Genomic DNA, 20,455 nt, shown 5'->3' on the forward strand with positions numbered 1-20,455 from the left:
CTCTGCTCTGTGTCCCTTTATTCCACTTCCTGGGCAATATTCTTCTGTCAGCATCTCAAAGGTGGAAGTCATGTCTCAGCCACAGTCCCAGGAGCTATGAACAAGGGCTGGAAGGATCCGTGCTCTCAAAGCAGTGACTGTCTGCAGAAGAGGTGCAAAAGGCAGATATAAAGGACGTGATGGCTCCTGTGCTCACTTTATCTTGGCTTGCCTTCATATCCTAGCCTGGCCACCTCCAACAAGACCCTTGCTGACTGCCCCCGTAGCCCCAAGAGCTCCTGCTGCCAGAATCACACACTCTTCTAAGGGTAAATTTAGTATGTTTTACACTTCTGCTGGGACCCAGCTGGGGATAGGTGGCTGACACATCCTCCTAGCAATCCCGCCAAGGACAAGGGAACTTCTCACAATGGATCTCACCATGGACCCCACCATGGACCTCCTACAGCCTCCAGCTCCAAGATCGATGGCCACCATGAAGCCTGAGGTCCCTGGGGGCATGCCAACATGCAGATGCCTCCTCCTACCCTGGGTGTGGGTGTGAAGCCTTTTGTACATTGCTCTCAAACTCAGGCCCAGACCCCCACTTCTATTCTTCCCTTCATGCCCAGACCCCACAACTCCATCAAGCCCATAAGTAGATCCAAACCTGTTTTTCCAGAAGTTTCCATACCTCTCCCAATGAGTCATCTTTCCACCACCTGCCAACTCCACCATCACCACCTTGTCATGGAGACCTACGTTCTGCTCCCTAGGCTGGAAATCACACTCCCTAACCTCCACCCACCCATTCTCCCTGTATCTGATGTATTCAGGGAGGCCCTGGAGGTGGGTGGGCCTTTCCAAGAAGGCCAGGATCCTGAATTTCAGGCCTTTCCTGTGACATTCCAGCTGCCCTAGGCAAATCCCAGGGACCCAGGCACTATCTAGCAAAACAAGGGACAGCATGGGACAGCGATGGGCCTTCTTCAGGGGCTCCTATCCAAGCCTCTCCCAGATTCCAGGTCCTGCCAAGTCTAAAATTCACCTCCAGGAGAACCACATGGAAGTCCTCAGGGTGTTTGATCCAGTCCTGGCTTTGCCTCCTCTTGATTCAGCTCAGGAGAGAGCTAGCCCAGGGAAAAGCAGAGAGGAGGGCCCAAGGTCTATAGGGCTTCAAGAACTTCAGCCTGGCCCAGGCCAACCCTCCCTGAAGCAGGTCCTGACCTATCCATCCTTGTTGGTGCTTGTCTATCTGCTTTGCATGGATAGCGGTGGGATAAGCCCAGGACTAGTCTCTGTCTGTGTCCAGCCCATGGTTAATAGCCTGGACCCCCCAGGACAGGGGCAGAAGGAGGACTCTATAGGGCCCACTCACACTACCCCCAGATGAGTAGACAGAACCAGCAGCTAGGGGGACAGTTACCTTCCTGCTAAGAACTAGAGTCACGGCAAAAAAATGTCTCCTATGCATACAAACAGAACAAGGGTGGGGCTCCGACTGCGTGACAGAGACCTTCATCAGCACCTGCCCAGGGCCTTGGCGTCTGCCCTGAGATGCTCTCAGCCACAGGGGAGCAAGGCAGAGAGGCAGGAGATTGACAGTTCTCGTTACCATTGTGTGAGGGTCTGGGGTGGGGATTTGATGAGAATGGAGCCTGAGGCCCAAGTGGAGGGAGGACGAAGTGGAGGGAAACTCCTACCTCTGCAGCAGTGAGAGGCCCCCACAGCCTGCTGCTTCTCAGTTGAACCTGTCCTACCCTGTCCCCCCCCCCCCCCAGTTTCCTGGGATGGCCAAGCTCCCATGATCTAGGGTCTTCATAGCCCTAACCTGGTTATACCCAGTACACACATAGCCCCTCTGCTTTCCCCCCTCCCCCCGCACCCCACAGTCACCTCCACATCGACTGCAAGGACTATTTGCTTCCCTGGGGTTCCTTGCTCCGAGGTCCCACTGGATCAACCCGGCGCTGAGCTCAGAGCAGAGAGGAATTTAAGCTCTGTGCCTTCCGACCTGTGACTATCGAGATAGCCAGCATGGGCTGTAACTGGAGGTAACTACCCAGTGGTAGGCAGCAAGGAGGGTAACACAGAAGTGGAAAATCTATGACAATGTGACCCGGGAACAGGCAGGTAATCAACAAGGAACTGAGAGCCAGAGACAACAGTGAGGGAAATGGAGACTCAACAGCATCTGGTGTCCTGGAGCAGGAATCGGAGCAACCTAGAAGACTTCTGACCACAGCCAACCCTGCTTAGGGAGGCCCCAGAGGTGAGGGGGTTAGGAACCTCAGTCCTTGCAGGAAGCAGAGCTGTTCTGGGCTTCTTGGCTTGGGCCGGAAGGGTGGGGTGGGCCCCGATTTGCATGCTGCTGTCTGGCCTGCCCTCACTCCTCCCACAGCTCCTCCTGCCCCATCTATAAGGGCTGGGGAGAGGAAGAGCCCCCACTGCTTCCAGAGGATACTTAGGATGAAGACGGCTCTGCTCCTCCTCCTTGCCTTGGCTGGGGCCACTAGCCCAGGTGAGAGGCTGCACCTGGGGGCTGGGAAGGGGTGGGTAACTTTGTCTAGATACTGGACCCTCAGCCTCCGGTAGCCCATGCCTGGCAGAAGGTCATCAAATACTAGAAACTGGCTTAGGGAACACTGGTTTTGAGGGATGCTTGCCTCCTGAAATTGAAAACAAAATGACTTTCACATCTTAACTCGGTGAAATCATAAAAACGCAGTATTTCACAATCAGAGAATTTTAGCACTGACCCTTAGAACTGGGGGTGTTTTGAGAGGGAGGAGGGCTGGAGCTATTTAAGAGGATTCCCCCTAACACCATCCCCACCTCACATCTGTCCTGGATGGCCCTGGGGTGGCCAAGTCCCTCTTCCTCCAGGCTCTTCAGGAATTTAGACCTTTGAGGTGGGGGGCAGCTGCATCCTTAGCAAAGACCAGGAACAGCCTGAAGTCCTCGGAGAAGGGCCCTCTCCACTCTGTACTCCCTCTGCTTCCTCACCTCTTCCCAGAGGTGGCATAGGATAGAACACCCTCTCTAGGGCTCTGAGGGATATCCAGACAACCCTCTGAGCTAAACACAAGACATGAGCCTTGTGGGGTCTAGGACAGGAGTAAGGTAACACATGAGAGAAGGCTCTGTCATAGCAAAGACCTTTATTTGACTGACTCTCTGACCCCCTCATCCTCCAGCCTGGGCACTCCAATGCCACGTGTGCAGCAGCAGCACTAACTGTAAGCAACCTCAGACCTGCCCAGCCAGCTCCAAGTATTGCAAAACTGTCGCCACAGGTGAGTCTCAGTCCAAGGCCCTCAGGACCGAGAGAGCAGCCCTAGGCACGTTCACTGGGGGTGGGTCAGTCATGGTGATGATGATGGTCTGGAGTGGAGAACGCTGTGTGGGAGCCAGGGTGCATGGTAAGCTAGGCCTGATGCCCTTTCCTCTCCTGTGTGCAGTGGACACTCTGACTGGGAACCTGGTGAAGAAAGACTGTGCAGACTCATGCACTTCCAACCACAGCCAGCAGGGCCAGATCAGCAGCGGTTCCTGGGTCACACAATGCTGCCAGGGTGACCTGTGCAACGAGAAGCTGTACAGCGCTGCGCCTGCACGTGCCCTGTTCAGCAGTGCCACCCTGGGCCTGGCAATGAGCCTGGGCCTCCTCGCTCTTGCCGTTCTTGGCCTGTAACACGCTGCTTGGCATTTTCCTCGCCCCGTCCCAGGGACCCCACGGCTTCCTCCTTGGCCATGATGGAGGCACCAGATGCTAAGACTGGGGGGCTGGGTCATGGAGGGCACCAAGAGCTGATGACATACCACAGTGCCTGCCCCAGAACAGGAAGGTTTGGCCTGCTCCCCTCTGATTTTGTACTCGCTCCATTTATTTTTCTACCTGAACCTCTACATGGAAATAAATGATCTAAAAACACTGTAGCTGTGTGGAGTGCTGAGTGGGACGGCGGAACCTCTGGCACACGTTACCCTGGACAAGCCTCGGCAGCATGTAGCACCCCCTAGCACCCGGCCTGAAAGACATCTCCATCCTGGAAGGGGCAGACTCTCCCGAAGTCCCATGTGGGGAGGAAGGACACTATACCCTAGGCCCCAACCCTGAGATTCTGCTTCCCCCAGGCTGTAAAGAGACCCCAGTCTTAGAGTTATGAGGGTACTGCACACAGCCCTGGTCCAAGGTGAGTCTAGCTACCAGGATGATCTCACTCCTTAGGAGGGCTCAGCTGGAACTCATCCAGATGTGGATGTTTGGGGCAGGAGTGACTCAGTACAAGCTGATAAGAGACAGCCTAGGAGGAGCCTAAGCAGAGAAGAGCCCTAGGGACCCCAGGAAAGCTCACTGCCTACTTTTCCATCCCATTCAATGGATTCCTGCTGCTGCCTAGGCTCCTGTGTGCTACTTGGATTTAGGCAGTTTCCCGAGTGTGGTGAGGCTGTGAGGTTGAATGAGGGAGAGGTATTCAGCAGGCACCCAAACATGCAGTCTTCCTTGCCGGCAAGCAGGCTAGCCCATTCCACTGCAGCCACTACCCTGCAAGCCTGCAGGGGTGGACACAGGGTTAACATCCTGGCAGGCCTGCATGGCAAACCCCGCCCTTTGCAGATGTCAGAGGGATGGTGAGGGACCCTCCTCCCTTCATGCACCTACACCCTGAACCTTGAAGAATCCTCACCACCCTGCTTCCAAGAGAGGGTTATGAGAGGTGGAGTGTGATGCAAGCTCCCTAAACTGAGTCTCAACGTCCAGGTAAGGCACTGCTTGGTCTGGGGTGAGCCCTGCTACCTCCACCCAGTCAGTCTCTTTTTTCTGGGCCCCTTCTGGTCCCCGCTTGGAACAAAGTGCTGGACCTGCTGAGCCTGGGTTTTCTTTTTTTTTTTTAACGTAGACTCCCACACCCAGTCACCACTGATTGTAATGGGGGCGTGTCTGCTGGAGAGCCACGTCCCTGTGGGAAGGCAAGGAGGAACATTCTCCAACCCCAGAAATCAGGAGGTTTTCCAGGAGCCATGGGTGATAGATACCCTGAGCTGGCTGCTGGGTAGCATGCTGTTCCCTGGGGTCATTGCTGGAGCTGAGGGCCAGGCCTGGTGCCAGCGCGCCCCCTAGTGGCCAATAAGTCAGGCAGCAGAAGACAACTATCGGGAGGGAATTCTTTGCTATTCACGTTCCATCAGCCTCCTCTCTACAGGTGCCCCGAAATGCCCTGGTCATAGAAAGCCACTTGTACGTGGGAGTCACGCAGAGAAGAGGGCTAGGGGAGCATAAGCTTAAATCCTAGCCATTTCCAAGTATGGAAATAGTCTGGGAGCAGGCTTCCCATGAGACACAACAGCATCTGAGGCTGGCAAGATGCCACAGAAAAGCTGAGAACAGCCAAATCTCCTAGCCCAGCTCTGTCTTCTAATCTGCAGTCTGTAGGCATCTCAAACCCAGCTCCCTGTATGCCCCTGTATGATTCCACTGGACAGCTTCTCTGGTATGCCTAGCACTAACCTAACTTCACCTCCACTGACTAGGTCACAGCCCTTGGCAGGGTATGCAAAGATGGGAGCCCTCTCCAGCTACATACAATCCTATGTATGTGGACAGACTTCCAGGACCCAGTGGTAAGACTGCACTCCTGCCCCTCATTCTTAGGGTTCCTCCTGCAGGAGCCTAGTCCCAAGGCCTGCACAGCAATGTGGTGAGGTCATGACAAAGACAATAATAGAGGTAAGAGGGGCCCCAGTGGTGACCCTAGCTGGAGGTAGCAGCAGAACAGTGCCTAGGAGCGGCAGAGTCTGAGAACTCCAGGTGCGATCCGATCTGCAAAGCAGCAACCCCACTAAAGGTCTGGGCCGATCCCTGACCCACCTAGGACGGGGAGAGACACCATTCCCTTTGCATTAGCAAAACACATGCCATGTGTGGTAGTTTGAATGGAATTGCCCCCATAAGCTCAGAGCAAGTGGCGCTATTAGGAAGCATGGTGTTGGAGTAGGTATGGCCTTGTTGGGGGAGGTGTATCACTGTGGAAGCGGGCTTTGAGGTCTCGTATATGCTCAAGCCACACCCAGTGTCTCAGTGCACTTCCTGTTGCCTTTGGATCAAGATGTAGCTCCTTTTCCACTCTCAGCTCCTTCTCCAGCACCATGTCTGCCTGTATGCTGCCATGTCCCACCATGATGATAATGGACTAAACCTCTAACACTGTAAGCCAGCCCCAACTAAATGTTTTCCTTTATAAGAGTTGCTGTGGTCCTGGTGTCTCTTCACAGCAATAGAAACCCTCACTAAGACACCACACAACCAAGCACAATTTCCAAATAGTGGTTAGGGGACTTCAAAAAATAGCTTCTCATGTCTTCTGAGAGGGCCAGCCTACCCAGAACATCCATTGTCCTCACCATCCCAAAGAGTGTGACCTATAGCCTCCCTGGCAGCTCAGCCTAATTGCCTGTTTCTTACAGAGGACACAGGGCTGCCTATTGACTGTTCTGATAGTCAGTCACTTGGGTCTGGCTTCTGATAAGCCCTCTCTCTGGTTGGGCCATGGACAAAAAGGGGCTGGGATGGTACCCCTCCCGGGCATTCTCCTAGAACTGGCCTTTGAATTGATCAATTCTCTTACTGTTTTGATTTTTGTATTTCGGTGATTTCTTCCCTTTTTTGCTTTTAGTGTGTGTGTGTGTGTGTGTGTGTGTGTGTGTGTGTGTGTGTGTGTGCATGTGTAAAGCAGAGAGGCTGATGCTGAGTGCTTTCCCCTATTACTCTCTACCTTTTTTCTTCCTTCCTTCCTTCCTTCCTTCCTTTCTTTCTTTCTTTTTCTTTTTTTTTTTTTTTGACACAAGGTCTCTCACTGAAAAGTGGAACTCACTGATTTGGCTAGATTGGCTGGCCAGAGAATCTTGGTGACCCTCCAGCCTTCACCTCCCCAGCACTGTGATTTCAGGCAGATACCACCCAGGCCAGCTTTTAACGTACTTATTTTCTGAGCAACAGAACCTGTTTCATCAAATACAGGAGTTCGTGTGTCTCCAAACATCACTTCAGAGTAGCATTTCTCCAGACAGCGCCTTCTGTTCTAATAGTGTGTCGACAGAGATCGGTAGCCACAGTGTTTAGCCCGGCTTTTCCATGACACTGGGGATCCGAACTGAGGACCTCACACTTGCACAGTGAGCCCTTTACCCACTGAGCTCTCTCTCCAGCTCTGCTCATGTTTTACTGTATTTTGCCTCCTTGGGGTCTGATTCGCCCCTTTTTGTTCTAGTTTCTGAAGGTGGAAATTCAGGTCCTCATCGGGGACCTTTCTTTCTCCTAAAGCAGCATTTCTGTGGAATCTCCCTCCTGAACCGGCTGTCACTGCATCCTACATCAGTGGCTTTGAATGTTTCTGACTCCCTGATGGATGCCACCTTTGCCCATAGGTTATTTAAAATGTGTTACCCAGACTCTGTGCATTTGTAAATATTTTGCTGATTACTTTTAAACCTTTGTTGTTGTTGTTGTTGTTATTATTATTATTATTATTATTATTTTATTGGGGGTAGTGCAGGCACACCCATACTGCAGCAGAAGTATCAGAGGACAACTTTCAGGAGTTGGTGCTCTCCTTCCACTGTGGGCTCCAGGAATCAAACTCGGGTGTCAGGCTTGGACAGTAAGGGCCGTTGCTCACTGAATCTGGCTAGCCCCACCATGCTGCGGATTTCCAAGTCCTTTGCCGTCCAAGAAAAGTGATGTTTGGTTTCCATCCTTGCACATGTATGTACTGGGATTCATTTGAACATGGTCTGTCTTAGTTACTTTTTATTGCTGCAATGAAACACCATGACCAAGGCAACTTGTAAAAGACAGTATTTAATTTGGCTTACGGTTTCAGAAGGTCAGAGCCCACGAATGATGGAGCAAAGGCATAGCAGCAGGAACAGCTGAGAACTCAGCCTTGATCCCCAAGCAGGAGGCAGAGAGCTAACTGAGAATGACGTGAGTCTTTCAAAACCCCAAACTCTGCACACCTCCTCCAATAAGAGCACACCTTCTAGCCCTCCCCAAACATGTCCACCAACTGGGGGCCAAATACTAAAACAGATGAGTCTATGGGGGCCATTGTCATTCACACCTCTGCATGGTCTTTATTGATGAAGGTCTGGGGAAACAGGTGTGTTTTCCTGGGGACCAGAGTGTATTGGTTATTTGTCTCCGTTTTTGTTTGTTTGTTTGTTTTTCTTTTTTGTGTTGTTTTATATTTTGATTTTTGGAGACCGAGTTTCTCTGTGTAACAGCCCCAGCTGCCCTGGAACTCAAAGAGCTCCTCCTGCATCTGCCTCCAGAGTGCTGGGATTAAGGGCATTCGCCTCCAAGACTTGTGTTTGTCTCAGTTGTAAGGCCCCTTGTATGTGCGTGCATGAGAGTCTGCTGGAAGACTGGCCTGTGCACTCTCCACCATCTCTGCAAGTTTTCTTTATCTTCTTCCTCACAAAATGGGGTGGGGGAGAGTTTGTGAAAACCTATTAAATTTTGGCTGCTTGAAACAGAATAAAAAATAAGACGAATTTTAGAGACATAAAGTAATTATTTAGTGGTGAACTTTTGATGGTGAGAGCAGCCTGTGAGCCATGGGATGCCTCTAAGCCTGGCTCGAAAGTCTTGCTAGTGGATCCCATGTAAGGACAGAGGTGCAGTGAGGTCCCTGTCCAGGTGGTACCTCTTCCCAGAGTCAGCATGCCCACCCATCAGTTTGGTCTGTGGGAGCAGGCCAGCAGGAGTGAGAAGAGCTTCGATGAAACGTGAGGAGAATGTCCAGGAAATATACGCTCACCTCGGGATCGCTACTGTGTCACTGTGAATCTGCGCATGAGTGGGCGCATTCGGATGCCCATGGGATGCCCAGGCTTTGCTCACCAGAGGGCTCACGACTGAGCCTACAGAAGTTAGCTTGTGGGCAGGGTTTGGGAGGCCTCGGGGGCGGAGCGTTTGGCCTGGAGGCGGGGTGGGGCGGGGCCAGTAGTGCGCTGGCACTGCGGGTCGGTTGCGGCTGCGGAGCCTACCCGGCCTGAGATGCCGTGCAAACGCAACACCAAGTGTGCACAGACTCACGGTCAGACCGCGGGAGGGACCTGGGAGCGGCCACGGGTGAGTTCCCATGGCGACAGGGATTGTGGTGGTGAAGGGCAAGGGCGAGGTCACCCCGCACCCAGCCCGCACTGGGAGCCCTCTTGAAGCAAGACTGCAGTCTTTCGGGCGGAGCTCCCCGAGAGGGCTCAGGAGGGGCCGGAGCCTCAGGCTTGGCCTGATTCAGGATCTCAGAATCCTGGGCTGGCACCAGGGAAATGGGTCATGAAGGATGGGTTGTCTTCCGGGGAGTGTATTTTGGTACCCTCAGCAGGGGCCGGATCGCATCTGTAGGCAGGGAGGAGAATATTGGTCCACATCCCCCCAACAGTCCCAATCGTCAGACCCAGCCTGTGGAACTCGGTCTTGGGCAAGCATCGTCTGGCGTGCATCCGAAGAGTCTTTAGGTAGGAGCTGGGTACTCATCATGGCCCCTTCCGCTGTGGCAAAGGACTGACACAGCGGAGGAGTCTACACTTTCCTGGGGGGGAGGGAGGAGAGTCCACGCGGGGGAAGCAAATGCGAGAGGAACCTCTGCCCCAGAAGAGACCAAGCCTGGGTTCCAGTCTTCTGGAGAGCCTCCTGCACTCTGGGCTCTGCCAGGAAAAAACTGCGTGCCAAGTTTCCATAACCCCCTCTTAAAAAAAAAAAAAAGAAAAAAAAAAAAGATCCGCTGGATGAAATCCTCTATTTTTGGGATTCAAGGACCTCAGGGCCTCCCCATTTTCTTTGATGCTGCCCGTTCCTCCCCTTCTTTAGCTCCCTCCACCCTCACCTTTGCTTGCTTTTGGTCTTCTGTTGGAATGCCGCATATCCTGCTCCCTCCTCCCATCTCCAGGTAAATGAAAATCAGCAACACCCACTGAGCTGGGAGGCGCTTGCGCCTGGCCCGCGCCCAGCTGTGATCACAAGTCTCTGTCGTTGTCTGTGCAGGATTACTTTATCCTTAGGAGAGCAAGAGCTCAAACGGAGAAAGAGCCTGCCCTTTGGATCCAGGACCAGCCGCTGTCCACCTGTTCACTTCCACACTATCCTCACATCTCCATCATGACACCCCTACTCCCAGTGTTCCTGGTGGTTCTGGTGGGCCTGCCTGTGGGTAAGGTGGATAGAAGCTAGAGGGACCTTGTGGGACAGGCAGGTAGAAAGTCAACCAGCTGGCCAGAATTCTCCTGCCCTCTAACTGTCCTGACCTGGTGGTGCCTAGTAGGAGTGGGAGGTTGGCTGGAGACAGCTGGGGTCTGACTGGTAGGAAAAGGATTTCTTCCTGTTCTCTGACCCCCATCATGGCCCACAGCCCAGGCTCTGGAGTGCCACGTGTGTGCCTACAATGGAGAAAACTGCTTCAAACCCATGCGATGCCCAGCCATGGCCACCTACTGCATGACCACACGTACTTGTGAGTTTGGTGTCCTGGAGCATTGGGATAGGAGTTGCACAGGGAGAGAGGTCCCCACCTGTCCTGGTGGGCCTACAAGCTGTGATTGAGCCGTCCAAGGTCCTGACCCTCTCTCACTGTAGCCTTCTTGTGTCCTGTCCCCTGTAGACTTCACCCCATACCGGATGAAAGTGAGGAAGTCGTGTGTACCCAGCTGCTTTGAGACTGTGTATGATGGATACTCCAAGCATGCATCTGCCACCTCCTGTTGCCAGTATTATCTCTGCAATGGGGCTGGCTTTGCTACCCCAGTGACCTTGGCCCTGGTCCCAGTACTCCTGGCCACCTTCTGGAGCTTGCTGTAAAGCTCTGTTCCCCTAGGCAGACCCACTCAAACACAAAGCTCTTAAAAGACACAGTTGCATCCTCTCACCCTCTTGCTCCACCCAACCCTCTTCCCTCTGAGACTCCTCAGCCACAATGAGGGCCCATGGCTATCTACAACAGACTGATGACACCCAGATACCTCACTCCAAGGCCATAACCTTTTGTTTTCAGAAGGCTGATACACGGATCTAAATCTCTTTACCCAGGATCAGGGGCATCCGGGAGAGTGCTGTTTGCGGGCCGAGGGGCATCACTCAGTCAGTTAAGGAACACTGATTTGAAGGAATTAGTGGCCAAATTCCACCTTCATGGCATCAGGACCCTGCCTCAGTCTACCCAGCAGAGGATAGGTCTGCTAGAGGGGGGTGAAAGATCATGAACTGAGTAGAAGCAAAGAAAGACTCAGCAGAGCTGTTTCCTACTGAGTCTAGCAGCTGCCCAGAGCAAGTATGAGACGGAGGCCATGTGAGAAAGCCTTTTGTCATTTCCAGCTAGCTCAGGAACTCTGCCAGACCTGGTGTCAGGACAGCTCTTGGCCAAGGGTAGCTAGCAATGGCTTTATTTCCACGGGCCACTAAGATCTCTCCAGCCCCAGCAGCTTAGCAGGCCCCTTGACCTCCACTACACCCCCTCACCCTCACACTAGCTGCTGGGCCTTGAGGCTGGCAGGGACATGAGGGCAGGTGGCCCATGCTATATTTTGTCTGGCCTGTACACTGGCCAGAGCTATTCTGGGCATGGCAGAAAGGGAACAGAGGCAGGTCAGAGCAGGCTAGTTGGGGTGACTGGGACGGCAAAGCAGACTTCAGCAGGCTTCCCAGGTCCTGTAGGCAGCTTCTGTACCCTCTTGTCCCTTGGTAAATTATGGGGAGACAAATTCACAGGGAGCCAGCCCAAGTCCCGGGTGACTGCCTGTGAAGTTGATTGTGACTGAAGACTTCTGGGTATCAAGACTCCAAAGAACCCAGCCCCAATTTAGGAGACACCGATCTGCCTTTCATGCCAGTGTAGTTGACCCAGGGAGCCTTACCCTCCTCTCTTGACTCATGTGCCACTGTACCGCAACTCATGTGCCACTGAGGAAACCCCTGAAGCTGGCCCAGCCCAGGGGTCAGGATGTTGGCCAGTGTCCATGTAGTGGGATTACCCATGGCTGGCTATAGGAGAGTCTTATTGGTCACCACATCCTACTGGTCACACATCCTGAATGCTTTTCTCAGACCAACCAGCTGTAGGAGCTCAGAACACAGAGGCCCATCCTGGGGACCTTCCTCTCTGTTCTTAAGCATGCCTGATCTCTGCTGCTGAGACTGATGTCGTTTTCTGCCTCTGTTTCCTCCTCTGGGGACAGGCTACTCTATTGGGAGATAGAATCCTGTTGGTGGGCTTGCCCAGATCCTCAGAAATAGGAACTGTGCGGCTCTATTGCAAAGATGAATTGGATGGGAAATGGCCCAGAGATGAGGAGACATTGACTACCCAGAAAGAATATGAGTCTCATGGGAGGTCACGAGTAGGGGGGCGGGGAGCACACGTGCATATGAACACACAGTGACGACAGAGCCCAGAAGGCAGCACTGGTTATGGTGTCCCCTGAGGTCCAGGCAGGCTGCTGGGAGGAAGCCAGTGCTGCCCCTACCCATGCTTACATACAACACACACACACACACACACACACACACACACACACACACACAGAGCAAGCAGCATTGGAACTGACCTATGGAAGCCACAGGGTTCTGGTAAGGAGGGTCAGAGGCAGGTCCCTGACTCAGTGGGTGAGGCCTGGGAAACATTACCCTGCTTGTGCAAGTCCATTGTCCCCAGTCAGGTGGCATCCTGGGCCAGAACTGGGCCAGAACTGGGAGGAGGCCCGAGACTAGGTCCTCCCTCCCACCACAAGGGGGCGATGTGGAAGAGGCCCTTGATTACCTGTGGTTGAGAGCGTTGCCGTGTTGGGGGCAGTTTCACATGTCTCGTGACACCATCCAGACAGGCCCCACAGTGTCCACACTGCCACCCCTCCCTAGCCTGTCCTTGGTGCTTAGCACAGAGCCCCAGAAGGTGCTCACTTAACACAGGGCCAAGCCTGCCAGTGGGAGGTGCACATTAGGGGCACAGTGCCAGATGGCTTGTCCTAAATCCTGTCTGCAGGTGACTCTGTACCCTCCACAACAGTTCTGCAAAAAGTGCGCGTGCGTGTGTGTGTGTGTGGGGGGGGTCATTATTGCACCCCTTTGACAGGTAAAGAAACTGAGGCAGAGAGGAGTGAAGCACTTAGTTTTCCCGGGCCACCCGGCCACCTCATCTGCTTAGTACCAAATCATTCTACTATGGGTGTTCTTCCAACAGCTGGGGGGGGGGTGGTCTTTGAGGCTGCAGACCCTCGGGATGACCATGGCTTCATAAACCAGAGAATCTCACAAGTTGTGAAAGCTTATGGAACGGAGGCCTTAGAAGGGGACATCAGAACTGGAGGTTTGGGGGGCTGGAGAGTAGGTCAGGGGTGCCCAGCCCTGTGTGAGGATACGTAGAGAAGGAACGCAGGATGGAGTGAGACAAAGCAACCAAGTACCATCAGCCGTCACAGGCTGACCTTGCCTCTGTCAGGCACTAGGGCTTAAGGCAGTGGGTGTTCTCACACTAGGGTAGACAGCAGCCCTTCAATGTGGATGGTGTCCAGGGCGGCTGGTGGTGGTTATCTACAGAGTTGCATTCTGGAAGCAGCTGGGAAGTCACCGGAGAGAGGCTGCTGGATGGAACCGTGATACCACAGAGCGTATGAGTGCATGTGCCTCTCTGGGGTTTGGTGAAGCCAGGTCAACACATGAAGCTAAGGCATGCCGCAGAGGTGTCTGCTCTAGCCCACCAGAGAGGAGCTGCCAGCAGTCACGCCCTGCCACCATGTCTGTGGTTGGCTTCCCCAAAACGGATAAGGGGAAGGGGGCGGGGCAGACCACCTCCGTCTTCATCTTCTGCTGCGAGCATGGGAGTTCACATTCTGAAACTCTAGAATGATTTCCAGGAGTAAAATGGCCCCTTGTTTCGGTGCTTGGTTACTTTCTAGCAAGTACCATGGCATCCTGCAGCATGGCTTGCCCTGCGTTCTTCGGGCACAGGCTCACACTCCAGCCATCTCACTGGTGAAAAGACAGTGACAGGACCCACCCAGCTGCCTCTTGGAGGCCAGTGTCAAGCCCGGGGCCTGCACAGAGGAGGCCCCGAAGGATGCGTGGATACATGCTGCCTGGCACTTCCCTGGGTTGTATCTCTGCCAACCCTCAGCTCTCACCCAGCAAGGACATGGAATCCACTTTTATGCCACAGGTTCCTTCCCCCCTAGCCAACCTCATGTACCTATACTTCAGAGTGGTCAATGTCAATGTCCCCCCATTGAATGAATAAACAAATGAAGGACATGTGTCTATCTTGATCTCCTACCTGCCTTCTCCCTGAGTTCAGACCTCACCCACCCAGATTGGCTTGGTAGGTCCTCCTGACCCTGAAGGTCCCTGGCTCCTGTCCTGATGTCAGAGCCAGCCAAGGCAAGAGAAGTATTAACAGGATTCCAGGGGCTTGATGAAAGTCACCCCCATTCTCTGGAAAGAGGCAGACCCACCAGTTCCCATCTATCAGCTAACAAGCCCAAGGGTAGGATGAGGAACTGGGTAGGAAAAGACAGGACCCCCCTCCCCCAACAAACACACACCTGGTTACTTCTGCCTTCTTCTGGCTTTTTAATTTCTGGTCCCACTTTCTTGCTACTTAGTCCTCAGGAAGAATTCTCAGCCCCTCTCTCAGGATCTCTGGCTATTTGCCCTGCCCAGCACCAACATGTTTGGGGGCCCCATAAAGCATGGAGGTAAATCAAAGCCACCCGGACAGCCAGAGTAGACACGTGGGGCCTTCCGCCTGGCCTGAGTGCCTGTACAGCCAGTCTATTGGCAGATGATCCCCGCCCTACTATATGTCACTTTGGTCTCTTACCCCAACCTGGAACCTTTTTAACACCAAAGGCTTTGCTTCCCCGTCCTGCTGCCACTGGGCATGTACCACAGGACTTAGTTTCCTTGGTACCATGTCAGTACAGTCCCTTGATAGGTAACACTCACCCCTTGTCCCCAGGACTATGTGAATAGCCATGCTTCTCCTGACTTTCTTAGACTCGGGAGGGCCAGGACAGGACTGAAGCCTGATTTGGCAGATGAGAAAGCTCCGACCTCTCAAAATCCTGGCTACCGTGCTCCATGCAGAGTGAGCGGCTGAGGAAGACGGTGTAGTTTCATCGGGACTCCGCTCCATTCACACTTGCAGGGGAGGGGAGGGGAGATCTGGATGGCTCTCCCATGCCCTCCATGCAGCTGCAGGGTGAGATGGACCTGGACTGAGCTTCCAGCCTGAGCAAGGTCTTTCTTGAGAGCCTTGGGCCTGATGATTGGGACATCCCTACTCCATGGAGGAGGGAAGAAAGCTTGTGAAATTGTACCAGGCTCCCTGAGGCCACACAGCAGCAAGCTCTGCCAGCACCCATCTGAGCCAGGTTGCAAGTGACTCAGGGCCGGGAGCCAGCAGCAATGGGAGCCAAGGGTGGAGTGGGAGCCACAAGCAGGTATAAGGGGGTGGCCAGGGAGTCAGCCTCATCCTTAACACGGAGAACATGAGGCTTCTCTTCTGGTTCCTTCTGGCCGTGGTCTTGAGCATGGAGCTAGGTGAGTTGGGGGCGGGGAGGGTGGCCACTTTTTCTACTGCCCTTACTTGTCACTGTCCTTCCAGCCTGGGCTACTACTCGCCCTTGGGGGTACCCCTTTCTTGTCCCCTCTTCTCGTCCTGGGCACCAAGACCCTCTCTACCCACCAGCTTCTGTGCTCTGCCATTGACCTTCATAGATTCCTAAACCCTCTTCTCTGGACCCCACAACATTCAGCACCGTCCTCGGCTTACTGCTCAGTTTGAAATCCACCCCGAGGCCTCTCCAGTTCCATAGCAACAGCCTTGCACACACACAAAGCAGGGTACACCTCTGCTGCTTTACCCTCCTCCAGCCCTAGAGCCTCGGCTAGTCTGCAGCCGTTCTCTCCCGATGCCCTTCTACCTCCTTGCTTAGATTCTATCTGTCCCGCCTTCTGTGGGCGACTTCATCCGCTTGACTTCAGTCCCCTCAGATTTCTATACCCTAGCTTCCTTGGCTTTAGTAACAGGAGCTTTGACTCTAGCGCCTGTGGATGGCCTCCCAGGGACAACCTCAAATATCACTGCCTCTGCCTGGCCTCGACATCACTTAGTGGGGCCCGAGTTGTTCCTATATCCAACCCCAACCAATGCCTGTGCAAAGAAACAATTGCCCCTGTTGTTCATCAGCAACTTGTGCTCCAAACTCAGCTAGCCCCAGCTCCCAGAGGCCTCACCTAGTGAAACCTCGGTTTCCATCCATGGGTGGGAATGCTCTAGAACTTGGGGTCCTCCTGAAGGGAGGTGGGAGGTCCATGTGTACATCTCTGGCTAGAGTTCACCCTTCTTGGCCTGGGCCTCATGGGGATTCTAGGACCTGAGAAAGCCTGAACTATTGCCTCCCAAACCTTTAGGACAGACCAGATCCATTTTGATGGTCCTGAGCTCAAAGTTGAGAGAACTGTCACTGTCGGGGCTGAGGTTTCAGAGGGGGTGCTCAGTCATGGGCGAGTCATCCTCTCTGTTTTAACCAAGACCCTAGTATCTTGGGAGTGTCTGTGAGGCTGAGACCACACTCTGCGCTGGGACCTCCCAGTCTCTTCCTCCATGGAAATCACACCTGCCCTTCAAGACAAAAGCCTCAAGCCTGGACAGTTAGAAGTTGGAGGGAGCCAGGCTCCATGCGCCTCTCTCAGCATATCCCATGTCCCACATCTTTTCTGGGTGCCTGCTCTGTCACCCATGGGTAATGTCATCTTCCCAGGGCTCAAAGCAGCCTGGGAAGGGTGGGCTGCATCCTAAAGCTGACCTCAGGGTGAGCAAACAGGATCAGAGGGAGTCGACTGTACCTGGCAACATTGCAGTGGGACCGGACCTGGTGGACTCTGCTGTCCCAAGGCTCAGCCCATTGTCTCTCTCACCCTCTTCTCCAAAGCCTTCCCTTTCTCTCTAAGCAAGTCCTGACCTGGGGTCTGTCCCCATGACCCTATCGCTGCACCCAGAGCCAGTTTCTTTTTGAGAGCTAAACCTTCCTAGCCTCCTTGATGAAAATACAAAAAACCCCAAGAGGGACGGTTATTTCTGTGAATGACCCAGCTCTTGCTCCAACTCCTAGAGCTCATTCATTCATTTGTTTTCTAAACATCTCCTGTGACCCATCCGTGCTGCGGAGTGCAGTGTGATGGATGCTTGGGGGGCACTGGTGAATGGGGAAGGATCCCCATTCCTCTCCAGAACCCTGGAGAATAGGAGTGTGGAGGCAAGTCTTAATCGTGAAAGGCCGCTGGGCGGTAGTGGCGCATGCCTTTAATGCCAACACTCAGGAGGCAGAACCAGGCGGGTCTGTGTGAGTTCGAGGCCAGCCTGGTCTACGGAGTGAGATCTAGGACAGGCACCAAAACTACACAGAGAAACTCTGTCTCAAAAAACCAAAATATAAAAAAAAAAAATAGCAAGGCCAGCCCATGCATCAAAGGAAAACCTCTGCCCCAGAGCTGAGAAGCTCCTTGGGAGGAGACAGTCTATGAGCTGGGGCTAGCTTGTGCAATATTGATGATGGAAAGATGAGTCTGGGCAAAGCTAGGAGGCATGGAGAGGAAGAGGAATGGGAGGTGGTACTGGTCCTATTCCCCCAGCACCTTGCCTGATCCTTTGGTGCCCCATCCACCTGTCCCTCCGTCAGTGGCCATCTAAGCCCTTCTCTGTCCAGAAAACCCACGTGCAGTCTGTCTTTAACATCCATGGGACAGCTACAGGCTTGGGGGATTTTGCTACCTGTTTGTGTCTCTGGCAGAGTCTCAGCTTTCTCTGCAGGGATGGTAAGCAATCACGGCCAAGTGGTGGGGAACTTGCTGTGGTATGGACTTCCTGTCTGTCACCTGCTCCATAGTTCATAGGATGAAGGACTGGCCTTTGAGGCTGCCCAGAACTGACCAGCATACTTACATGTGAGGTCTGGTAGAGGTGTGGTTGTAGAAGGAGCCCCGGGGGGAGCTCTCCTCTCCAGCACTACTGGCCCAGGCAGGATGGGACAGGGCCTAGGAGCTTCCCCACTCGGTGTCGGCTCTGGACTTGCACAGAGCCATTGTGCATGCAGCAGCGTGATTGGTACTGGAAAGGGCAGGCCATGGGGTTAGGGATTTTATAACCCAGGGAAGGGAGCCTAAGGAAGCAATAAAGAGATGCAGGGAGGCAGGGAAGAGGCAGGGAGACAGATGAGGGGATCCAGGGAAAGCAAGAGAGAGCATGGCAGGCCACTTGCCCGACTGGCACCCCCTGGGCTGGATACGAGACGAGTGATGTAGTATTTGCCAGGAAAATGGCAAACAGAACTCAGTGGGCTCCCACCTTCCTTCTGTCTGGCCTTGCCATGGACTCCCTACTAATTGGGTAAAGGCCCCATTGTCTCAGACCGCAGAGCATTTATACCAAGGGGTATACATGATCCTTCTCAGGTCCCTGGAGGTAAAGAGGGCATGGCTAAAGTCTCAGGCCCCCACCCCTCCCCCACCCGGGTCTTCAGGACCCTGAACCTGCACTTCTCTCCCCCAGGAGGTCTCACCTCTGCTCCACCCAGCCCTTGGTGCTCTGAGCAGAAGGACGCAGGCCGGCTGATTCCAACATGATCCCTTGTATCTCACACAGTGGAAGGCCGAGCACCAGGGTCTCACTTAGCCCTTCCTCCAAGGTCTTAGAGGGCCTTTGTGCCCTAGATGAGGGGTTGGGAAGCTGGGCTACAGAGACGTGGGGCTGGCGGAGAACGGAAGCAGGGCGCTGGGTACAAGAGTGGGTGTGTCACCCTCTGCAGAAGTTGCTCACTGGCTGCCCCTCTCTCTGTCTGCCTGTAGCTGTAACACAGGGCATGCGGTGCCACCTGTGCAAGGGCTTTGGAGGCTGTTCCAAACCGTCCGACTGCCCAAGGAGCTCCACCCACTGTATCATCATTGGCACCCGTGAGTGTGGTGGAAAGGGTGGGCTGGACACACCCTTCTTGCGCGGAGAGCTGGTTCACTGGGCAGGCAGAGCCCAGAGCCCATGTGGTGGCCCAACGGATCAAAAACAGAGTAGAAACATGTCTGGCAACCTCTGACTAGGGCAGAGACCGGGCAAGGGCTCTCAGTGCCTAGGGGTGACTGACCCTCAGCACCATGGCTGAGGTGACGGAGGTTTGGGCAGCTCAGAGATGCAGGAAGCATGGTCTCTCTCTTATCCCTCAGGATCTCCCATCAGCTTTACAGACCTGCCTCTGGTGACGAAGATGTGCTACAATGGCTGCCCTGAGGTCTCCAAACTGGGCTTAGGCCCTCATGTGTCCCTCGTTTGCTGCCAGTCCAATCTCTGCAACAAGGACTAATGACACTCGGTCACTACCAGCTGGCCCCACAGAACCATGCCCAGACCTGATCCTTGGAGGTTATTCCAACCTGGTCAGCCCAAAGCACCCTACCCCCAGACTCTTACTTCCTCAGGAAGTTCTAAGTGAAGTCCTGTGCGAATCCCTGGTGGTACAAACTTAAGGCCCTAATTCACTGTGGGCCACTCTCAGTGTCAACGAATCTCCCAATAAAAAGCAGCTGCATCACATGGTATGAGTTGTCCAATGGAAGTAGTGTGTCGGGCACTGGATTCAGGCAATTCCGTAACCCCGCCCCCACCTCTTGTCAGTCATGGCCTCCTTGGCCCAGGCTGTCTGCGACAGCTCCCACTGATCTTTTCTCTTTTACCAAGTGCCTGCCTATTTCCAGGTAGACACAGGGCCTGAAAGGCACAGGGGGCTGCAGATGGCTGCTCCTGCTCTTGAGCAGGCTGTGAGGAGGAGCTGAGTCCGTAGGCACTTGAGAAGCACCCTCAACTTGAGTCTGGGGCACCTGAGTATCACCCTGACCTGGGTCTGATATGCAGAGGAGTGTCCCAAACTTTGGACTTGAGGGTGAAGGAGCACCCAGACAAGGGGCTGAGGGCTAGGGAGCACTCCATCTTGGGGATGAGAATACCCTTGATCTGGAGTTTGGGACACTTGAGGAGCACCCCAACCTGGGCTTGAAGGCTGAAAGGAACTCTGACCTGGAGCTGATGAGCACCTTTACTCTGAATGAGACTCCAGAAGCCTCCTACAGACCCACAGTTGAGCAGGTGAAGGAGGAGACCTCTACAGAGGGGGATGGTGCTCACAGCCCTTTGGGGACTATCTACCTCTGTTGTCAGTAGTTCCTGGGGAACTCTGCTACCGTCTCAGCCTTATGTTTCTGGCACCTCGTCCTGTTCTATCTTTCCTACCTACCATGTCCTTGCCCGGTTCGCCTTGCCTTTGTCTCCCAGAAGGCTGCCCATCTATCCAACCCTAAGGGGATAATTCCACCGAGTCTATTTGGTAGTCAAAGGAATTTATTTGGGGTTTAACTCACAACAAGAATAAAGGAGGTGGTCTC

General features: G+C 53.8%; 3 protein-coding genes across 3 annotated transcripts; all 3 read left to right on the plus strand.

Moving 5' to 3' along the window:
- Positions 1-2,401: 2,401 nt before the first annotated feature.
- Positions 2,402-3,888, plus strand: Ly6d (lymphocyte antigen 6 family member D). Its single transcript, XM_059248095.1, has 3 exons — positions 2,402-2,500; positions 3,177-3,275; positions 3,441-3,888. Exons 1-3 carry the CDS (start codon positions 2,449-2,451, stop codon positions 3,671-3,673), a joined length of 384 nt encoding a protein of 127 aa, XP_059104078.1. The 5' UTR covers positions 2,402-2,448; the 3' UTR covers positions 3,674-3,888.
- A 6,253-nt stretch (positions 3,889-10,141) lies between these two features.
- Lynx1 (Ly6/neurotoxin 1) lies at positions 10,142-11,626 on the plus strand. The gene is made up of 3 exons (XM_059247869.1): positions 10,142-10,193; positions 10,392-10,493; positions 10,641-11,626. Exons 1-3 carry the CDS (start codon positions 10,142-10,144, stop codon positions 10,835-10,837), a joined length of 351 nt encoding a protein of 116 aa, XP_059103852.1. The 3' UTR covers positions 10,838-11,626.
- Positions 11,627-15,516: 3,890 nt separating this feature from the next.
- Positions 15,517-19,380, plus strand: Slurp2 (secreted LY6/PLAUR domain containing 2). The gene is made up of 3 exons (XM_059247870.1): positions 15,517-15,568; positions 18,875-18,979; positions 19,244-19,380. The coding sequence occupies exons 1-3, from the start codon at positions 15,517-15,519 to the stop codon at positions 19,378-19,380; spliced, it is 294 nt and encodes a 97-aa protein (XP_059103853.1).
- Positions 19,381-20,455: the final 1,075 nt, after the last annotated feature.

Source organism: Peromyscus eremicus, chromosome 20 (assembly GCF_949786415.1).
Source record: "Peromyscus eremicus chromosome 20, PerEre_H2_v1, whole genome shotgun sequence".
Lineage (NCBI taxonomy): Eukaryota > Metazoa > Chordata > Mammalia > Rodentia > Cricetidae > Peromyscus > Peromyscus eremicus.

Coding starts and splice junctions, on each gene's coding strand:
- Ly6d (XM_059248095.1), top strand. CDS start 2,449: ATGAAGACGGCTCTGCTCCTCCTCCTTGCCTTGGCTGGGGCCACTAGC. Junction 2,501..3,176: donor GGCTGGGGCCACTAGCCCAG/GTGAGAGGCTGC, acceptor CTCATCCTCCAG/CCTGGGCACTCCAATGCCAC. Junction 3,276..3,440: donor TTGCAAAACTGTCGCCACAG/GTGAGTCTCAGT, acceptor TCCTGTGTGCAG/TGGACACTCTGACTGGGAAC.
- Lynx1 (XM_059247869.1), top strand. CDS start 10,142: ATGACACCCCTACTCCCAGTGTTCCTGGTGGTTCTGGTGGGCCTGCCT. Junction 10,194..10,391: donor TCTGGTGGGCCTGCCTGTGG/GTAAGGTGGATA, acceptor CATGGCCCACAG/CCCAGGCTCTGGAGTGCCAC. Junction 10,494..10,640: donor CTGCATGACCACACGTACTT/GTGAGTTTGGTG, acceptor TGTCCCCTGTAG/ACTTCACCCCATACCGGATG.
- Slurp2 (XM_059247870.1), top strand. CDS start 15,517: ATGAGGCTTCTCTTCTGGTTCCTTCTGGCCGTGGTCTTGAGCATGGAG. Junction 15,569..18,874: donor GGTCTTGAGCATGGAGCTAG/GTGAGTTGGGGG, acceptor GTCTGCCTGTAG/CTGTAACACAGGGCATGCGG. Junction 18,980..19,243: donor CTGTATCATCATTGGCACCC/GTGAGTGTGGTG, acceptor CTTATCCCTCAG/GATCTCCCATCAGCTTTACA.